The sequence below is a fragment of the Vombatus ursinus genome, unplaced genomic scaffold (assembly GCF_900497805.2).
Source record: "Vombatus ursinus unplaced genomic scaffold, bare-nosed wombat genome assembly UNPS02009205.1, whole genome shotgun sequence".
Lineage (NCBI taxonomy): Eukaryota > Metazoa > Chordata > Mammalia > Diprotodontia > Vombatidae > Vombatus > Vombatus ursinus.
In genome coordinates this window covers 1610565-1627393 of record NW_020948983.1, presented here as the reverse complement: position 1 = coordinate 1627393, position 16829 = coordinate 1610565, and the positions used below count along the sequence as shown (strand labels likewise).

General features: G+C 36.8%; 1 protein-coding gene across 2 annotated transcripts in view; it reads right to left on the bottom strand.

Annotated features, from left to right (window-relative positions):
• The window catches only part of FAM204A (family with sequence similarity 204 member A), a 41323-nt gene extending 30004 nt beyond the window's left edge, over positions 1–11319 (bottom strand). Inside the window, exons 1-5 of one of the 2 annotated variants that reach the window (XM_027851764.1) lie at positions 11280–11319; positions 6811–7055; positions 5871–5961; positions 5686–5716; positions 4692–4791 (exon numbers count right to left, since the gene is read on the bottom strand). In XM_027851764.1, the coding sequence (XP_027707565.1) occupies positions 4692–4791; positions 5686–5716; positions 5871–5961; positions 6811–7047 (459 nt within the window). In that variant the 5' untranslated portion in view covers positions 7048–7055; positions 11280–11319. Of the gene's footprint in view, positions 1–4691; positions 4792–5685; positions 5717–5870; positions 5962–6810; positions 7056–10528; positions 11020–11279 lie in introns of those variants that run through there. The other variant, XM_027851765.1, reaches the window with a different exon arrangement.
• Positions 11320–16829: the final 5510 nt, after the last annotated feature.

Below are 16829 nucleotides of genomic sequence, written 5' to 3'. Positions count from 1 at the left end.
TAGCAAAAAATAAGTAAGGTCTTCAGCCCCCTGGGTGGGCCACTTGTGATGAACTTTTGGGAGGCCTTGGACAAGAGTCAGTAAGGATTGGCAAGCATGTGTTGGTTACAATCTGCACTTAGTGGACTGAATTTCTGAATTAATGAGATCACAGGTCTATATGAGTACTGCTTTGAGATCTCCCCATAACAATTATATTTTCCAGTCTAAAAACCAGTTGAAGCTTTTTGAATTGACATGATAGTACTTCTGTAATCAATAAATGGAGCCAAGGGGGCAGCTAGGTGGCGCAGTGGATAGAGCACTGGCCCTGAAGTCAGGAGGACCTGAGTTCAAATCTGGCCTCAGACCAAACACTTGACACTTACTAGCTGCGTCCATGACCTTGGGCAAGTCACTTAACCCCAACTGCCTAAAAAAAAATAAAATAAATAAAATAAAATAAAATGAGCCAAACTGGTTCTAAAGAATTTATTATAGTGCTTTTAGAAAATAAAGTTACCATTTAAATTGTTGATTGTTTCTTGATTATTTCAATTGTTGATTCTGTAGTGTACCTAGAGCTTTACAAACTAAATCTCCAAATAAAAAGAGGATTTTAAAATCTAGGAACAACCCTAGAAATAATCTAATATAGCCTCTCCCAAACCAATTTGGCCATGGAACACTAGAGCCTTAAGTATCCTGATAGAACACACTGTCAGTCCAGGAGGGTCTAGATAGGATGGTCACAGAAATTTTGGTGTAAAATGAAAGAAGTCAAACCTATTCTCTCTCTCTCTCTCTCTCTCTCTCTCTCTCTCTCTCTTTCTCTCTCACACACACACACACACACACACACACACACACACACAAATAATACATATAGTCAACAAGCATTTTATATTTTAATATTTTAGAGGGGAAAAATTAGCATCAATAGTCTCCTCACATAACTCTTATTCAGATTGTTTAAGTTCTACATAGTACTATTATATTTTAGAATATAATATTTTGGAAACAATGATCTTGTCTAAAATACTTATTTTACTGATAAGGAAACTCAGACACAAAGGAATGAAGTGCCTGGTCTGAGTTAGTGACAGAACTCCTGGGACTAGAAACCTGGGTTCTTAAATACTCTAAGGGCAGTACATGGCCTATTCAATTCAACCCAAGGTTTCCTTTATTGCTCTGCTTTATGTATGTTATTTTTATAGCAATAATGGGGTTAGGGACATTTTTAGCCAGGTGTTATGGCAAAAGATGCTTCATCCACGAAAAAAAAAACTTTTGTCATAACATAGTACCCACACTCAGGGTCATTCAATTCTACTGAAATACAATAAAACTGTCCATAGAAAACTAGCTTTCCTTTCACTACCGAAGTTCCATCTCAACACAGCCCTAAACCTTAAGCCTTTCTTTTCAGTCACTTGTATTCTAACAGCATTCATTCTCTTGTGTTGCTTACTTTCTGTATCAAAAGAATTCTGAAAACTGTTGCTTTTTCCCTCTTAATGCATTCATACCTAAGCCCAAGAGAAACATAAGAGTATCTGACCTCCTTTTGTATTTCTACAAAATCCGGAGACCTAGGTTCATCCCATTCTGGTTAGCACCAAAAACTTATGTTACGTATTTTATACTCCACCCCCACACATAATTTTGCCTGTAAGTAAGCTGATATTCTACCAAAAATGTTAATTGCTATACCAAGTGTCAAATATTCCTTTAAGATATGCGGCTTCCTTACTGAACACTGATTGAAAGTCATTATCTAGTAGAGCAGGGGGAAAAAAACCCCTGCATTTCTCATTTATACCTAACTGTATGAAATGATGTATTTGTAATAGTTTTCATTTTTTAAATCTATGTACTGATGTATAAGAGCTAATAACATACTAATTTCCAAAAGTATTTTCACACAAAATAAAGATGATAGGTAGCATGGTAAAGTGGCATAAACACTGTACTGGGTACCAGGAGACCTTGGTTCTAGTTGGATCTCTGACTGTTACTGAGCCTGAAAACTTATGGACCTCGGTTTCTTCATCTGTAAAATGAAAGCCTTGACTATGTATTTTCCTCTTTTACTAAAAGTACTATGTCAAAGTCCTAACTTGAGGCTATCATAAAGAATAATTCTGTATGGTGAAACAATAGTTTTTGCTACCTTCTTTAAAAGTTTCAGTTAGTGAAATTTAGTTTGTCAGTTTCCATTTTGTTTTATATCAATTCTGGTTTCATGTATCAGCCTATTTTCTAATATGTTTATATTCTAGGTGTTAAGAATTTCTAATATAATTCAACTGGGTCACTGAGAAAACTAAGACATGGAAAGATTAAAGGCCTTGCCTGAGGTCACCCAGGCAAAGTCTGGTTTGGGGTCAGATTTTCTGTCTGCTACCTTTTTTTTGAGGGGGGAGGGAAAGGAGGGGGAGGATCAGACTTAAGTGACTTGTCCAGGTCACACAGCTAGTAAATGTCTGAAGCTGAATCTGAACTCTGATCCTCCTGATTCCAGGGCCTGTGCTCTATCTGCTGCACCTGCTGCCAGCTTTTAAGAAAATTCAACCTTACAAGGCAGATAAATCAGGAAGAATCCTTTTGTAATCATTCATTTTACAAAATATTTTACATGATTTGATTAACATGAAACTTTTCAGGAATGCATCTATTTTGCAAGGCAAAGGATTAAAAACACAACAGTACTGCTAGTAAAGTTGATCACTAACAAGAATTTCTCAGAACTTTGAGACAACTTGCATGTCACAAAGAACCTTAGTGTCAATCCCAAATAAAGGTTATTAGTTTATAGTGCATGAACATGCAATATTAGCAACATGTTTCAAAAATTAATGCTTTCAATATGTAATGTAATTTAAAAGTATAATAAATAAATCACAGAAGTACTTGTTACATATTTTCCAGCACATTCAGTGGCAAAAATATTAAAAATAATTTTAACAATTTCAATGATATAACCGCACTAATCAACTCCAATTTAGACATCTAAACTTATGATTTTACCACTAAGCATACAATAAATGCTTTAAACAATGTTAGAACAAGAATTTTCTCATGGCCCAGGCCCAAGTAAGAAATTTAATTATACAAAACATTTTTTCCTTAAAGGACGAAGATTTTATTATATTCTTAAAAAGCAGAATATAGTGCAGAGGCCAAAAATTTACAGCATGTGTGCTAAAGATGGTGTACAGGTTTTCAGTGTTCCACTGGCCAGCTGCTACTCGTATATTCCATATCTCCATCTGTTTTTGAAATTCAATGAAGTTAACACCATTCCTCCCCCACTTCCTTCCCTACCCCTCCTAGAACACAAGGAAAATCTGGTCTAACAACTAGGTTATCCTACTTTTGGAAGGCTGTCTTACCTCTAGTCTCAGGAATAGAAGAGTATTAAAAGAAGTGAAGAATCCCAAGGTTCTATTTCATCTCTGCCACTGACTTTATCTCAGACAAGTAATCTGGCCTCTTCGCACTTCAGGTCACTAGATATAAAATGTATCTGTGGCTAAACGATTCTAGGAACCACAGCTAAGAGGCAGCAACGTACAATGCAGTGACTATAGAATTCAAGAACCTGTGTTCAAATCCTGCCCCTACTGCCCATACCTGTGTGATCTTGAACAAATCCCTCAATCACCCTAGGCTTCAGTTACCTCCTCTATAAAACAAGAGGGTTGGACTTGAATTCTGAGGTCCCTTTCAGCTCTAAAGCCATGATCTTATGAATGGTCTTTCTGCTTCCTGTCTCTCTATCCCTACAATGACCTCAGTAATCTTTCTAAAGTAGTTCAATTATTATTTCAATCCCCTACTTAAAAACCTTCAGCAGTTCTTTGTCACCTATCAAATAAAATATAAACTCCTGGCCCTAAAAAGGCCCAGTGAATCTAGCCTCTGACTTATCTGTCAGAGGTATCCTTGTCTACCACTCTCCTTTGCACAATCTACATTCCAGTCAAATGAGACTATTCTACTTCCACCCACCCTCTGTCTCCATGCCCTTGGTCACATTATATCCATATACTTAGATTTGGCTCCTTCTTTCCTTTCCATTGGCTCCTTCCTATTTCCAACTGTTGAGTATTCTTCTGCCTTCAAGGCCCAATTAAAATGCTACCTCCTTCATGAAGTCTTACTGGACTCCTCTAGGAGAAACTGATTTCTCTGGCCTCAAATTTTTACAGACCTTTCTCCTGTATTTATCCATACCCTCCTTTCTATCTTAATTATTCATGGACTTGCCCTTCCCATCGTTAGAATGTAATTTTCTTCAAAGTGGGCCCTGTGTTGTATCTTTGGGTTCCCAGTGCCTAGCAAAGCGCCTCTGTAGTTAGTATTTATTGAAAATTTAAACTGAGCTCAAAGAATAAGACAAATATCATCTATATAACTCAGTTCCACAAAATCAGCAACCTAAACCACTTAACCTGGAGAACAAGCCATCTAGACAAAAAGAGGAAAAGTGAAAATTCTGTCTCACAAAGGAAATGCTTTAAAGGGACAGGTCTTAAATATGAGAAATACTTAAGCAAATGACGTGTGACTCTCTGAACACAACTCTTAATAACTCCACCAGTACTGGCCTGATTTATTTATAGTAAATCTTAGGTATTAAGGCTGGGGGATGAATGACTCTTCATCCAATATGGTTGAAGTAAACAAAAAATAAAATAACTTACCTTCAGAAGAGCTCTATTACTTATGAAGGGTTCAAACTTATCATTTATTCCAAAATACTGAGTAAGCTCCTGCCACTGGGCTTCATTTGAAGATTGTTGACTGCACAAAGACAAATCATTGGCTATATTTTATTCGAAATGATTTAACTATTGTTATTTTCACCATGTTTAATTGGAAACCTAAAATAATGAACTGTCCTAGTCATATATAGAGTGCTATGTTCAGTTCCAGGCATATTACAGGATAGACACTGACAAAGGGCAACAAGAATGAAAGAAAGAGACCAGGATAGTAAGTGAACTTGAAACTATGCCATACAAGGATTGGCCAAAAAAATTTGGGATGTTTCGCTTAGAGAAGAAAAGACTTTAGGCTGAATGATAGCCATTTTCTTTTCTTTCCTTTCTTTCTTTTTTTTTTAAGGCAACTGGAGTTAAGTGACTTGCTCAGGGTCACATAGCTAGTAAGTGTCAAGTGTTTGGTCTGAGGTTGGATTTGAACTCAGGTCCTCCTGACTTCAGGGCCAGAGCTCTATCCACCACGCAACCTAGCTGCCCCAGATAGCCATTTTCAAAAGCTGGATGAATTACATATGGCAGGAGGATTAAATCTGTTCTACCCGGCCCGAGGCCAGTAATTAGAACTAAAGAGGTAGATGTGAGGCTTGATATAAGGGAAAACTTTTTAACAAACAGAGCTGGCAAAGAAAGGAATGAGCTATCTGTTAAGCTAATGACCTCATTTCTGAAGAACTTTAAGGAGAGACCAAATGTCCACCAGGAAGGGATAATGGAGAACAGTTTCTTTGCTAGGTACTGCTGAGAATGAAAGACCTTTAAGTCCCCTTTCAACTCAGACTCTAAAAGTCTAAAAATTAATAGCTTATATTATATCACAGTTTATACAGGGATGGCATTAGCCCACAGATGAACTGTTAAGACAGGCAAAATGTCTATTTTTCAGCATAAGCTATTTATGCTAGCTTTTACACACCTGTCAGCCTCTTCTTTATTCTTCAATTTACCTGGAAAAAAAATTCACAAAATGTTGGCATGTATACTTTCAATTATGTTCTGGAAACTTTTTAGTTCTTTAAAATGACTAATATAAGAACTACTTTTTTTTGCTATTAGCACTATTAACAGTTAAGATTATTAAACAGAAATTACATAAAATACCTTTTCTAGAACGTTTTCTTTTGCTCCCCTTGCTTGTAGAAATACTTAAGGTTTTCAGTTCAGAATGTTTTTTATGTAACTTTTGAAACTTCTGTGCAGGAGTGAAAAACAATTCAGATAAGCAGATATGTTAAGACAATGTTTATAGTCTTCAAATAACTAAGATTGTCATTAAGAGAGAAACATTATATTGTCATTTAAAGAGGAGTTTCAGTTTAATAAAAAAGTTAATTCTGACTTTGCATAAAGTAGACATCTAATAAACTGCTGAGTTGCTAAGGGAGGTCACTGAAAGTCTGATCTCTATGGTGTATCACAACATTGAGATACATGTGAGAGTGTGCACACACACATACATACACAGACATTGGCTTTCTATAATATGGAGAGCCATCTGTTAATCTGGCAGGTAGGTTAAATGAATTATTACAAAGATACGGAAGGGAGAAAATTTCAGTTCACTTGTTGGAAAGCTAACTCTCATTAAGTATATCAGTTTTTAGCAAGCATTATCTATTCGTCTGAGAGGCAGCCAACATGGCATAATGCAAATCAGGAAGGCCTAGACTCAAAAAGAGCCTCTGACATTTATTAGGTTATAACTACAAGCAGGTGACTTAAATTCTCTGAAATTGAGTTGTGTAATCTGTAAAATGGGGCTGAATACCTGTAGTATCTGCCTCACAGGGTTGTGGCCAAGATTAAATAAAGATATGAGTCAATATTACTAGTTAGTATCTCTTCAGAAACAAAAAATGGAAACCACCTCTAAAGTCAATTAATATCAATTCAAGATTTTTTACTCCAGGGCAAAGCTAACTTCATAAAGCACCCTTATGGACACAGTAATTTTCTATTCGAATATAACATGGTTCTAAGAATGGCATGGACACAATCCCCCCTTCCCCCAGCACAACAAAAGATCTTCAGAAAAACTTACATTCCACACATTTTGGGGAATTCCAGATGGACACTCTTCATCAGCATTTTTTGCATTTGTCTCTGCCTCATTTTTAGATCCACCAGGACGGAAAACAGAAAACCCAACTTCTTCCGTCACACCATCTCCCTTATCTTCCTTTGAACTAAGTTTTGAGATTTTCAATGTAGTCTCATCCTCAGAACTCAATTCAATATCACTTTCATTCATCCCAGGTGGTAATAGTCCACTCCACATTTTCTTTTCTAAATGGAAAAGAGGAAAGACTTTAAGACCAATAGAAAATAAAAGTGCCAAGTAAGTTTATTTAGGGTTTCAACAATAACAATGATGATACAGGGGCACATTTCGTTTAGTAATTAAAAAGAAATATAAAAAACAAAATAAAACCTATCTCAACTGTCAAAATAATTTTGTCTTACTGTTTTCCTTTGTTACAAAAGGAATATACACTTAGATGTGACTATGCTATAAAAGCAAAAAAGGCATACATGAAACTTTTAAAAGAAACAAAGAACCTAGACTTTTTAAAGACCTGAATCAAAATAGCATTTTGAATCTCAAGAAAACAACTACTCAATGTTAACACTATTTTAAAAGACATAATATTAAGCTAAAAATTAAGATATATTTAACATTGGTAATACTGAACCTGAAAAACATTTTTGGGGTGGAAAGGTCAGGAAGAACGCACAGCAGAAAGGGAAACAAATGCTAGTTTTAAACTAGTAAATACTGTAATATAAAAGTTTGTCACTATTAGGAAAACTTGGTACAATATCTAATTGTTATTTTTTTAAAGAAAGAAAAGTAAGCTTGGAAAGTAGAGGGAGGAGGCATGATATATCAAATAGAGTACTGGACTAGTAGTAAGGAAGACCTGGATTCAAATTCCACCTCTGACATTTATGTGACCATGAATTAACATCTCTGAGTTTTAGGTACCTTTCAAGATTATAAGATATATGTAGGTTATGAAGTATATCAGTAGAATTCCCATACCAATGAAATCACAGGCCCTGTTATTGAGAAGAAAATGTCACAGTTGATCATAACTTACAAAGAAGTTACCATTAGAGCCAGGTCCTCAACTAGTTTCCATTTTATTTATATTGCTGATCAGGACAGATAATAGGCTTTAGAGGGTGGAAAGAACCTTAGAGATTATCTAATCCACTCTTCTCTTACAGATGAGGAAACTGAGGCCCAGAAACAATAAGTAGCTTGCTGAGATTACACAGGCAGGAATGTAATAGAGACTGGAATCCAGGTTCACTGACTCCAAATCTATTACTTGTTCCAAGACTCCACTGAATTTTGTAACTTACTTGTTTAATTGATCTACTTTAGAAAAGAAATCAAAATGTGAGACAGAAACTTCTCTGACTTCCTTATGTACAAATCATTTTATTTTTCATTACTTTCAACACAAACCCACCAGGTGCCCTGAAATTCCACATTTAATCTATTCATCAATTATTTAATTAGTATATATTGGAGCTTGATGCAAAATGCACTTTTAGGATAATGGTGACTAGTTATAACCAGAGTTGGTATTTATATTTTCTCCTGTTTTAAATATCTAGAATATTATGTGCTCTGCAATAGCAATAACTGCCATACAGAAAGCCAGTAGTCAGAGGAACTATGGTATACAAAAAACGTTAGACTGAGAGTAAAGAGATCAATTTTTCCAGGCTGAAATCATGAAACGAACTTGCTGCAAGTTAATCTCTGTGCAAGTCAATCTCACTGGGTTATTTTCTCAACTATAAAATGAAGGATTGACTATACTCTTAATTTTTCTTCTAGACCTAACATCATTCTAAGCCTTGAAGTATCACATCATACCTAATCAGCAGATTTTTTTTTTGTTGTTTTTACTATAACTGTTCTCTAGATCACACGATGTAATGAGTATTCTACTTTAGTGGGCAAGGTTTCTCTCCCAAGCATAAAGACTACTCCCATGACTGCTATTTTTGGAGGGAGTGGGGGCTGAAATCCTGCTCTTCAAGTGAAGTATTTCAAAAGTAAACCCCAGGATAGGAATTGGGAAGCATCAATTTCCTAAGTACGACTATTAGGAGAAAAAGGCAGCAATGATATAAAAAGAAGTCAATAGCTATCGTCTACTTGCAGTCCTGCATTATTCAGTATTATCTTTAAAGCAATCCTTAAGAGTTTTTGATACAACTATAGCAAACTATAGCATAGTAACAGACAGCAAAATAAGTCTGCTATCTAAGTAAAGCTTTTGCATAGAGAACAGGCTGTTGAAAACCTTTGGAGGGAAACCAATGATTTTTATATTAAGAGAAGTAAATAAATGAGTAATATGCTTCTCTCTAATCTGGATACAGACATGTTTTCCACAAATTCATTCTTATAGAAGCATCATATTCCCAGATGTAGAACCCTCTCAAAAAATCCATGACTATATGTTTTGGAAAATACATTTAATGGAATAATTAATATAAAGTTCATTTAGATTCTATTTTTGTAAGCTAAATGGATTATAAAAGTTGTGAGCTGACAACATTTAGTCATCTTAAATCTGAATCAATACAAACTACATTTTTCACTGTAAACCACTTGAACGTACATTCTACACAGAATTCTAAGAAACTGCTTTAAGCAGTTATTATATAAAGGCAAGGAATCAGTTAAAATGTATACATCTTAAGGGTTAAATCAGCAATCAATTCTGAATTTCATAACTGTTAAAATCTGGCTAAATTCTTTACATTATAAGGAAAAGAAAATGATAAAAGATATACTGAGTAAGATTAATCCACAATGTCTAATATTTTGACAGCAGTATGTTTTGTAGAACATGGCAGTTGCCTTCCAAGATACCAACTTCAAAAGAATAAAATGATACTATCTAAACAGTTACCACTTCAAAGGATATCCCTTACTTAGGATCACAAGATTCTAAGCTGGAAAGGGCCAAAAGTCATCTATTCCAACTACTTCATTTTACAAATAAGGAAACTGAGGCCCAGAAAAATTGAGTATAGCCTTGACTAAGGCCATAAAGGTGTTAAGTGACAATGTTAAGATTCAAACCCAGGTCTCTCTAATTTCAAATTCAACACTTGATTCACTGCACTATTCTAAATTTCAATATCCCAAAGTTTATGAAATATATTACTTTTCATTACTTGGGCAGTTGTGCTTTATTACCAGTTCTCCTAAACTGAATAATTAAAACAGAAATTCAAATCTTCTGATACTATTTCTACTTTACTGGAGCAATAATCATAAGAAATAAATACTACAGTCCTCGACATTTGAATATTCTAATACAACAAACATGGCAATAAGACACATAATTCAGAACGATTTAATTAGAATTATATACAAAAACAATGAATAATATAAGTATTAGATTTTTTTTTACTTATGTCAAAAGGCATCAAATGCATGCTTCCTTTTTCCTAAAATACAAGGAAATTACAAAATTAAGAGTCTCTCCTGAAATTAAAGACAAGTAAGATAAACCCTTCAAAAGGCTTTTAAAGCATAGGAAAAAGAATGTTCTAAACTGCTTGTTTTTTTGGTTTTTTTAATTTGAGAACTAGAGGGAAAACAACAACAAAACACTTCTCCACTGCTTCCAATTTAACGGCCTTGCCAGTATGGAAACATCCACAATCATCACACACCATCTCAAGGCTTGGGATAAGTGAGATGCTGCCTAGTGCATACTTACAGGGTTTAAATTTACAAAGTGACTGCTTCTGCTGGCAGTGCAATTCGGAATTCGGGAGGCTCTTCTCAGATTGCAGTGAACTCACAATCAAACCTCAGAGCTGGAAGAGATCTTAGACATCACCCCAGTCCAACCTCTCCATTTACAAAGGGAAACACCGAGGCCCAGAGGGGAAGTGACACGCACAAGGCCACACAGTCAATCTGTGGTAGGGCTAGGTCCCCAGTCTGGGCCTCCTCATTACTCCCTGCCCAGCATTCTTCCTATTTCACCTTTTTCTTCAACTATAATCACAACTTGGGGCAGAAGGAAAAACACTCGGGGGGTCGGGGTGGGGGGATCCTGAGCGAGGAGCCCCAGATTTCAGATCCGGGGCTTCTAAGATCTCGTGCCTCCTGTTGACTTCTTTCTATCTCTATTTTCTAAAACACGGTATTTCTAGAAACATGAACGTCATGCGAGTCAATGAGAAGCCCCAGGGCCTTCACCCACTCGTGGGCAGCCTGAAGCGGAAGGAAGCCCCCACAGGCACAGACACCGCGTCCCTTTCCCCTCAGACCAAATCCGAATCCCTCGATGCTGCCACGGTCGCAGTCGCGGCCGCCGCCACGGCCACCGAAAGGCCAGTGGGACCGGCCAGAGAGCTGCCCGACGCTTCCTCAACCTAGGAAGAAGCTGCACCCCGCCGGGAAGCCCAAAAGGCTCCAAACCTCCCTGAAAACCACAACTCACAGGACGAGGAACTACTCACCCGACCGGCTGGCGCGATCCGGCGGCCATTTTGAGACGTCGTAAACATCCCGCTTTCCTATTGGTTCTGGCCTCCTGACCAATGGGCTGGAGCTGGTCTGGTCCTCCTCCAATAGGGAGCTCAGCCTCGCAGAGGGGTCGCCATAGCAACCAACCTCGCCCAAGTTCCGTGCTAGGAGAGGAGGCGTGAGTGAGGGCAGCGAGCTTTCGTTCTCCTCCTTTGCCCTCTGTGAGTGGACCTGCGTCTGCTTGTTGGACTTGCTCCATGTCCCTTCCCCTCCCCGTCACGGTATTTGGCCTTTGTTGAGACGTTGGGGCTGAGATCCATCTTTAAGAGGACGCTGAGGCAGACCCTGCTGTGGCTGACTTCTGTGCGGATGCGCCCCACAGCAGGAAGGGCTCCTGTTGTGACCCCCTTGTTACAGAGGAGGAAGATGAAGGCCAGCAAGGTGAACTGATTGGCCCAAAGTCACTAGTCTATGGTAATGGCAAAGCTAAAGAACCCAGGTGTTGTGACGCCCTCCAAGTCCAGCCCTCCATCTCTGTACCAAGCTAACTGGAGTGGGGTGGGGGAGAAGTAGAGGAGGAAAAGAAGACACTTTTAAGACCTGGGGTTGTGTTCAGTTTCTGTGCCAATAGTACAGGATCAATCAACCCCCTCCTCCTCCTCCTCAGGAAAGATGAGGCAATAATAACTCAACAAAGTCAGTCAACAACAAGCAACAAGCGTTTATCAAGCGCCTCCTTCGTGCCAGGCACTGTGCTAAGTTCTGGGGAATACAAAGAAAGGTGCAAAATACCAAATCACTTCTGGAGCCGAAGGACAAGGTTGCTGGGCACAGTCATCCCATTCTGACCATCTGTATAAACAAATTTAGTGATGTTCAAGGGCTGATCAAATTGTAGCAATTACCAAGGTATCAGGGTGACAGGCAGTAAATTTCCTACAGAGTAATTTCTTAATCTATAGATGAAGTTGGACTTGATAATCTCAGGGATCCTTTCCTGCTTTAAAATTTTACAAATGGAGCATCTCCAGGATTTCTCATGAATGTATTCCTAAACAAAGCCAGACATTTATGTTATTATGGTAACTTAATGATCTATTAATAAAAATTAATAAATTTGAGAGAAAAGGCACAAAAATAATGAAAAGAGCTAATGATAGGGAGTAAGGAGTAGTCGACTTTGGTAAGTACAAGAAGTGTCTGGTTCTGAATTTATTACAGCAAATCAACTGTCTCAAAAATTTTATTAAGTATTAAACTAGAGTAGTTGAAACTTTTGAAGAAACCAATGATGCCATGTTTTCTCTAAAATCTAACAAATGAGATAAGTGTAAGGTTTGCAGAGTGCTTTACACTTATCTCATTTGATCAGTCTCTTAAGGGCCAGTGATCCAAAACATCTATTTTAAAATTAGCATTATCAGTGTTTTTAATAACTGATTTTTTTTTACTGTTTTACTCTCTTCAGTTCTTATTTTGAACATTCATTGTACAATCAGTCTATAATTCGAACTTTTCCCTCCAGATTCCATATGTAAGATCTTTAGTTTTTACATTTGCTGGTAATTGTATTTTATCAATTTTCTAGGGAAATACTGAAGTCATTTATTTCCCTTTAATCACTTTCCCTCCTTTGGTAAATTTCTATTTTGGATATCTGCCAAACAATATGAATGCACCAGTTACATCTGTAATAGTTCTATGAAACATAAAATTACCAAACATTTGTAATTAAGCTATAAATGAGATAAGTAATTATTCTTGCTGCTAATAAATTATACCTGAATTTTGTTGCATCAGGCATTCATTTCAGCTAAGAAATAGGCCTTCACAAAAGCCTCCAGGTCCACACAGATCTGGGCCTCATCATCAGGGCCTGCCCGCAGAGAACAGGTTCTGTATTTGGATTCAAAGGATCAGAATTCAAATCCCACTTGTGTCACTATCTGTGTGTATGATCTTGGTCAAGTTACTTAGCCTTCTTGGACCTTGGTTTCCTCATCTGTAAAATGAGAAGGTTGAACTAGGTGGTCTCTCAGGTGTCTTCCAAATATAAATCTGTGCTCCTGTGATCTCTCTGCCTTATTGATCAACCTTTCCCTGTCTCCTCTACCCAAGGACACTTCAGGAAAATCTCTAAAACAAAACTTAGGTTTGATTCATATTTAGTGTTTTCTCTGTATGTGGGTACAAGGGTTTCCTCCCAGAAGATACTCAGTGTACAATATGGGTATCAGCTATGGGATGACTTTTTATTTTCCCCACCTCAGAAACTACTTAAGACAGAAAGGACATACAGATATTCATAAATTCAGGAAATATTTTGGATTTTGGACAAAACCTGTAAGTTCATTGGTATTGGGAGCTCCTGATGAAGAAATTCCCTCTATTTATGAATGTTGGCACCTGCTTTGCATCATTTGCTCTTAGTCAGTTGCCTAGGGCACTGAAAAATTAAATGACTCACCCAGGGTCACGCAAACAGTGTGTCAAAGGCAAAACTTAAAACCAGCTTTTCCTGACTGTGAGCCCACTTCTGTTAATTATGCCATATTGTTTTACAAACCTCAAGTGATACATTCATGTCAGTGATTATTATTAATATTGGAATCTTCAACAAGTGGTCATCCAGTTACTACTTGGAAACTTCCAATTGATGGGAATCCATGACATCCTAAAGCTGCCCATCCCAATTTAGACAATTCTTATTGCTAGACATTTTTTCTTACGTCAATATAAATCTAGCCCCTGTAGCTTCTACCTTTGGGGGCCAAGCATAACAAATCCTTCATATACATGGTTTTATTTGATCTTTAGAATTCTTGTGATATAGGTAGTACAAGTATGATTTTTCTCCTTTTACAGATGAAAAACTAAGTATCAGAGAAGTTATAGGTTTTGTTCAAGGTCACACAACTAATAAATGGCACAGCTGAGATTTGTGCTCAGGTCTTTTCATTCCAAATCCAGTATTCCTTCTATCCTACTATGTTGCCTTCTCTTAGTTTATGATTTTTGTCTAGTGACCTAGGAGTTGAGAAACTACCGGTGGCACTTAGCCACACTCATTTTGGCATACTTGCTAAAATGAAATCTGAAAACATAGAGAAGTTGCAAATAATGGGAAGAATATCAGATGGGTTTTACTCAAAGAGCAGATTCAAGAAGTTGGTAGATTTGGCTTTATCATTGATCTAAAAGCAAGAAGAAACATTATTTTAGGTAACACTTGAAACAGCACTCGAGTTCAAAAAGACCGGATTTAATGCTGAGGATACACTGTACAAATTGGTCTTTGGTTTCCTACTTCCAGGATAGCTTCCTATGAATATCAGAATCTTCTCATGTGTGTGTGTGTACATATATATGTATATATATATGTATATGTGTGTATATGTAGACATATACATATGCATACGCAGGTGTATATGTATGTTTGTCTGGGAGAAATTAGGACTTGGAGAAAAGGAAAAGGAAAGTTTATGTTTCCTGTGAGTCCTTTGTGTTTGTGCATTTTCTGTGAGGTGAAGTAAAGACTGTCTGGTATCCGATTATGTGTATATACATATACATATACATGTATATGTGTTGTATGTACTATATAAGCATATATGTTGTTGGATATAGTAGCCACATTGATGAGATTTTAGAAATAATAGAAAGTGGCATGGTATGTAGAGGCTTAGACTTGGAGTGTAGATAGCCAATTTCTAGTTCTATTATTGTTATTACATAGCTATGTGACTTTGGGCAAGTTACATCTCCAATTTGTGTCTCATTTTTCTCATCTATAAAATAAAAAGGGTAAATTGCCTCCATTAAAGTCCTACTGTAATGCCACATTGTGGTATGAAAGTGATCCTTGGTTCTTTAAGTTCATGTCAGTTTTTGTAGGTTCTATCAATATGGAAAGGCTTTAAATGTGGGCCCATGATGGTATATCTTTCATTTTATGACCAAACTTCCTCAGTTGGACTAGGTTGGTCTAAAGTTGATAAATTTTGCAGACATATCAACTTGAGAATTTGCTAAGTCATAGAAGAATGGTGATCTGCATTAGAACAGGGAATGCCAACATTAAAAAAAATCACAAATCTTTAAAGAATTGAAGTAAGATGAGAAGTCTAGACTAGTTATCTTCAAAATCTCTTCCAGCTGTAACATTTGATGATCTTCTCCTTAAATATAACCAAAAGTAATTGAAAAGAGATGTTAACATTTTTATATAGCAATAACAAAATCCAGGAGGAAATAATAGAAAGTGAAGTCCCGCTAAAACAGCAATAAGATACATAGAATATGTGGGAGGTCAGTCTAACAAGGCACACCTAAGACTTGCATAGATATAATTACAAAACACTCAAAGATATAAAGAATGACAATAATTGGAGGAATATTTAGTACTCTTGGCTGTGTCTATCCAATATGATACAAATTATTATACTACCTAAATAAATTTAGGGATTTAATGCCATACCAGACTACCAAGAAAATCCATTATGAACTAGACAAAATATTAACAAAATTCATTTGAAGGAACAAAAGGTCTAGAATTTCAAATAAAATAATGGAAAAAAGGAATAAAGGAGAAATAGTGCTCTAGATCTCATTATAAATTACTATAATGCTGTAATCACCGACACCATTAGGTATTAGTTAAAAAAATAAAAAAGTAGGTCAATGGAACAGCCTGGATAAAGAAGAATTAGAAACAATTGAATTCAATAATCTAGTGTTCAATAAACCTAAAAACATAAATTATTTGAGGAAAAACTCCTTATAAGACAAGAACTTTTGGGACAACTTGAAAACAGTTTGGCAGAATTTCATATCTCATAGAATGCAACATAATGAACTTAAAATGGATACAGGACCTGAACACTTAAGGTTATACCATGAAAAAATTTAGAAGAGAAAGCATCAGGTGCTGTTCCCAACTATGGCAAGAAGGAGAATTCTTAACCAGTTGGGCAAGTGATAAAGGTGATCACAAAAAATAAAATAGATAATTTGTGTCATGCAAATTTAGGGCAGAGTTTGGGTAGATGGCTCCCAGCAATAGTAGAATAGCATGGTCAGATGAATGGCAATTCATACTCCCTTTCTTCACCTCACCATCCTGTGGACAGTATGTAGGATAGTGGCCCAGAGGAAGGGTGGGATATACTGTAGAGATGTGCTGGTAAGGGGCAGCTAGGTGGCACAGTGGATAGAGCACTGGCCCTGAAGTCAGGAGGACCTGAGTTCAAATCTGGCCTTAGACCAAACACTTGCCACTTACTAGCTGTGTGACCCTGGGCAAGTCACTTAGCCCCAATTGCCTAAAAAGAAAGAAAAGAGATGTGCTGGCAAATGCTTAACACCAGGCTCCACCCCCCATGCCCCCCACTCACAAAGTATGCCAGCATACTTTTAAGCTTAATTTACATTATTAACATTTCCTATATCACATCTAAAAATCAACAGAACAGAAATCAAGCCCTGATTTGTAGCATTTACCAATATCCAAGGTGTAAATGCTCACACTGAAAATTTAACAATCA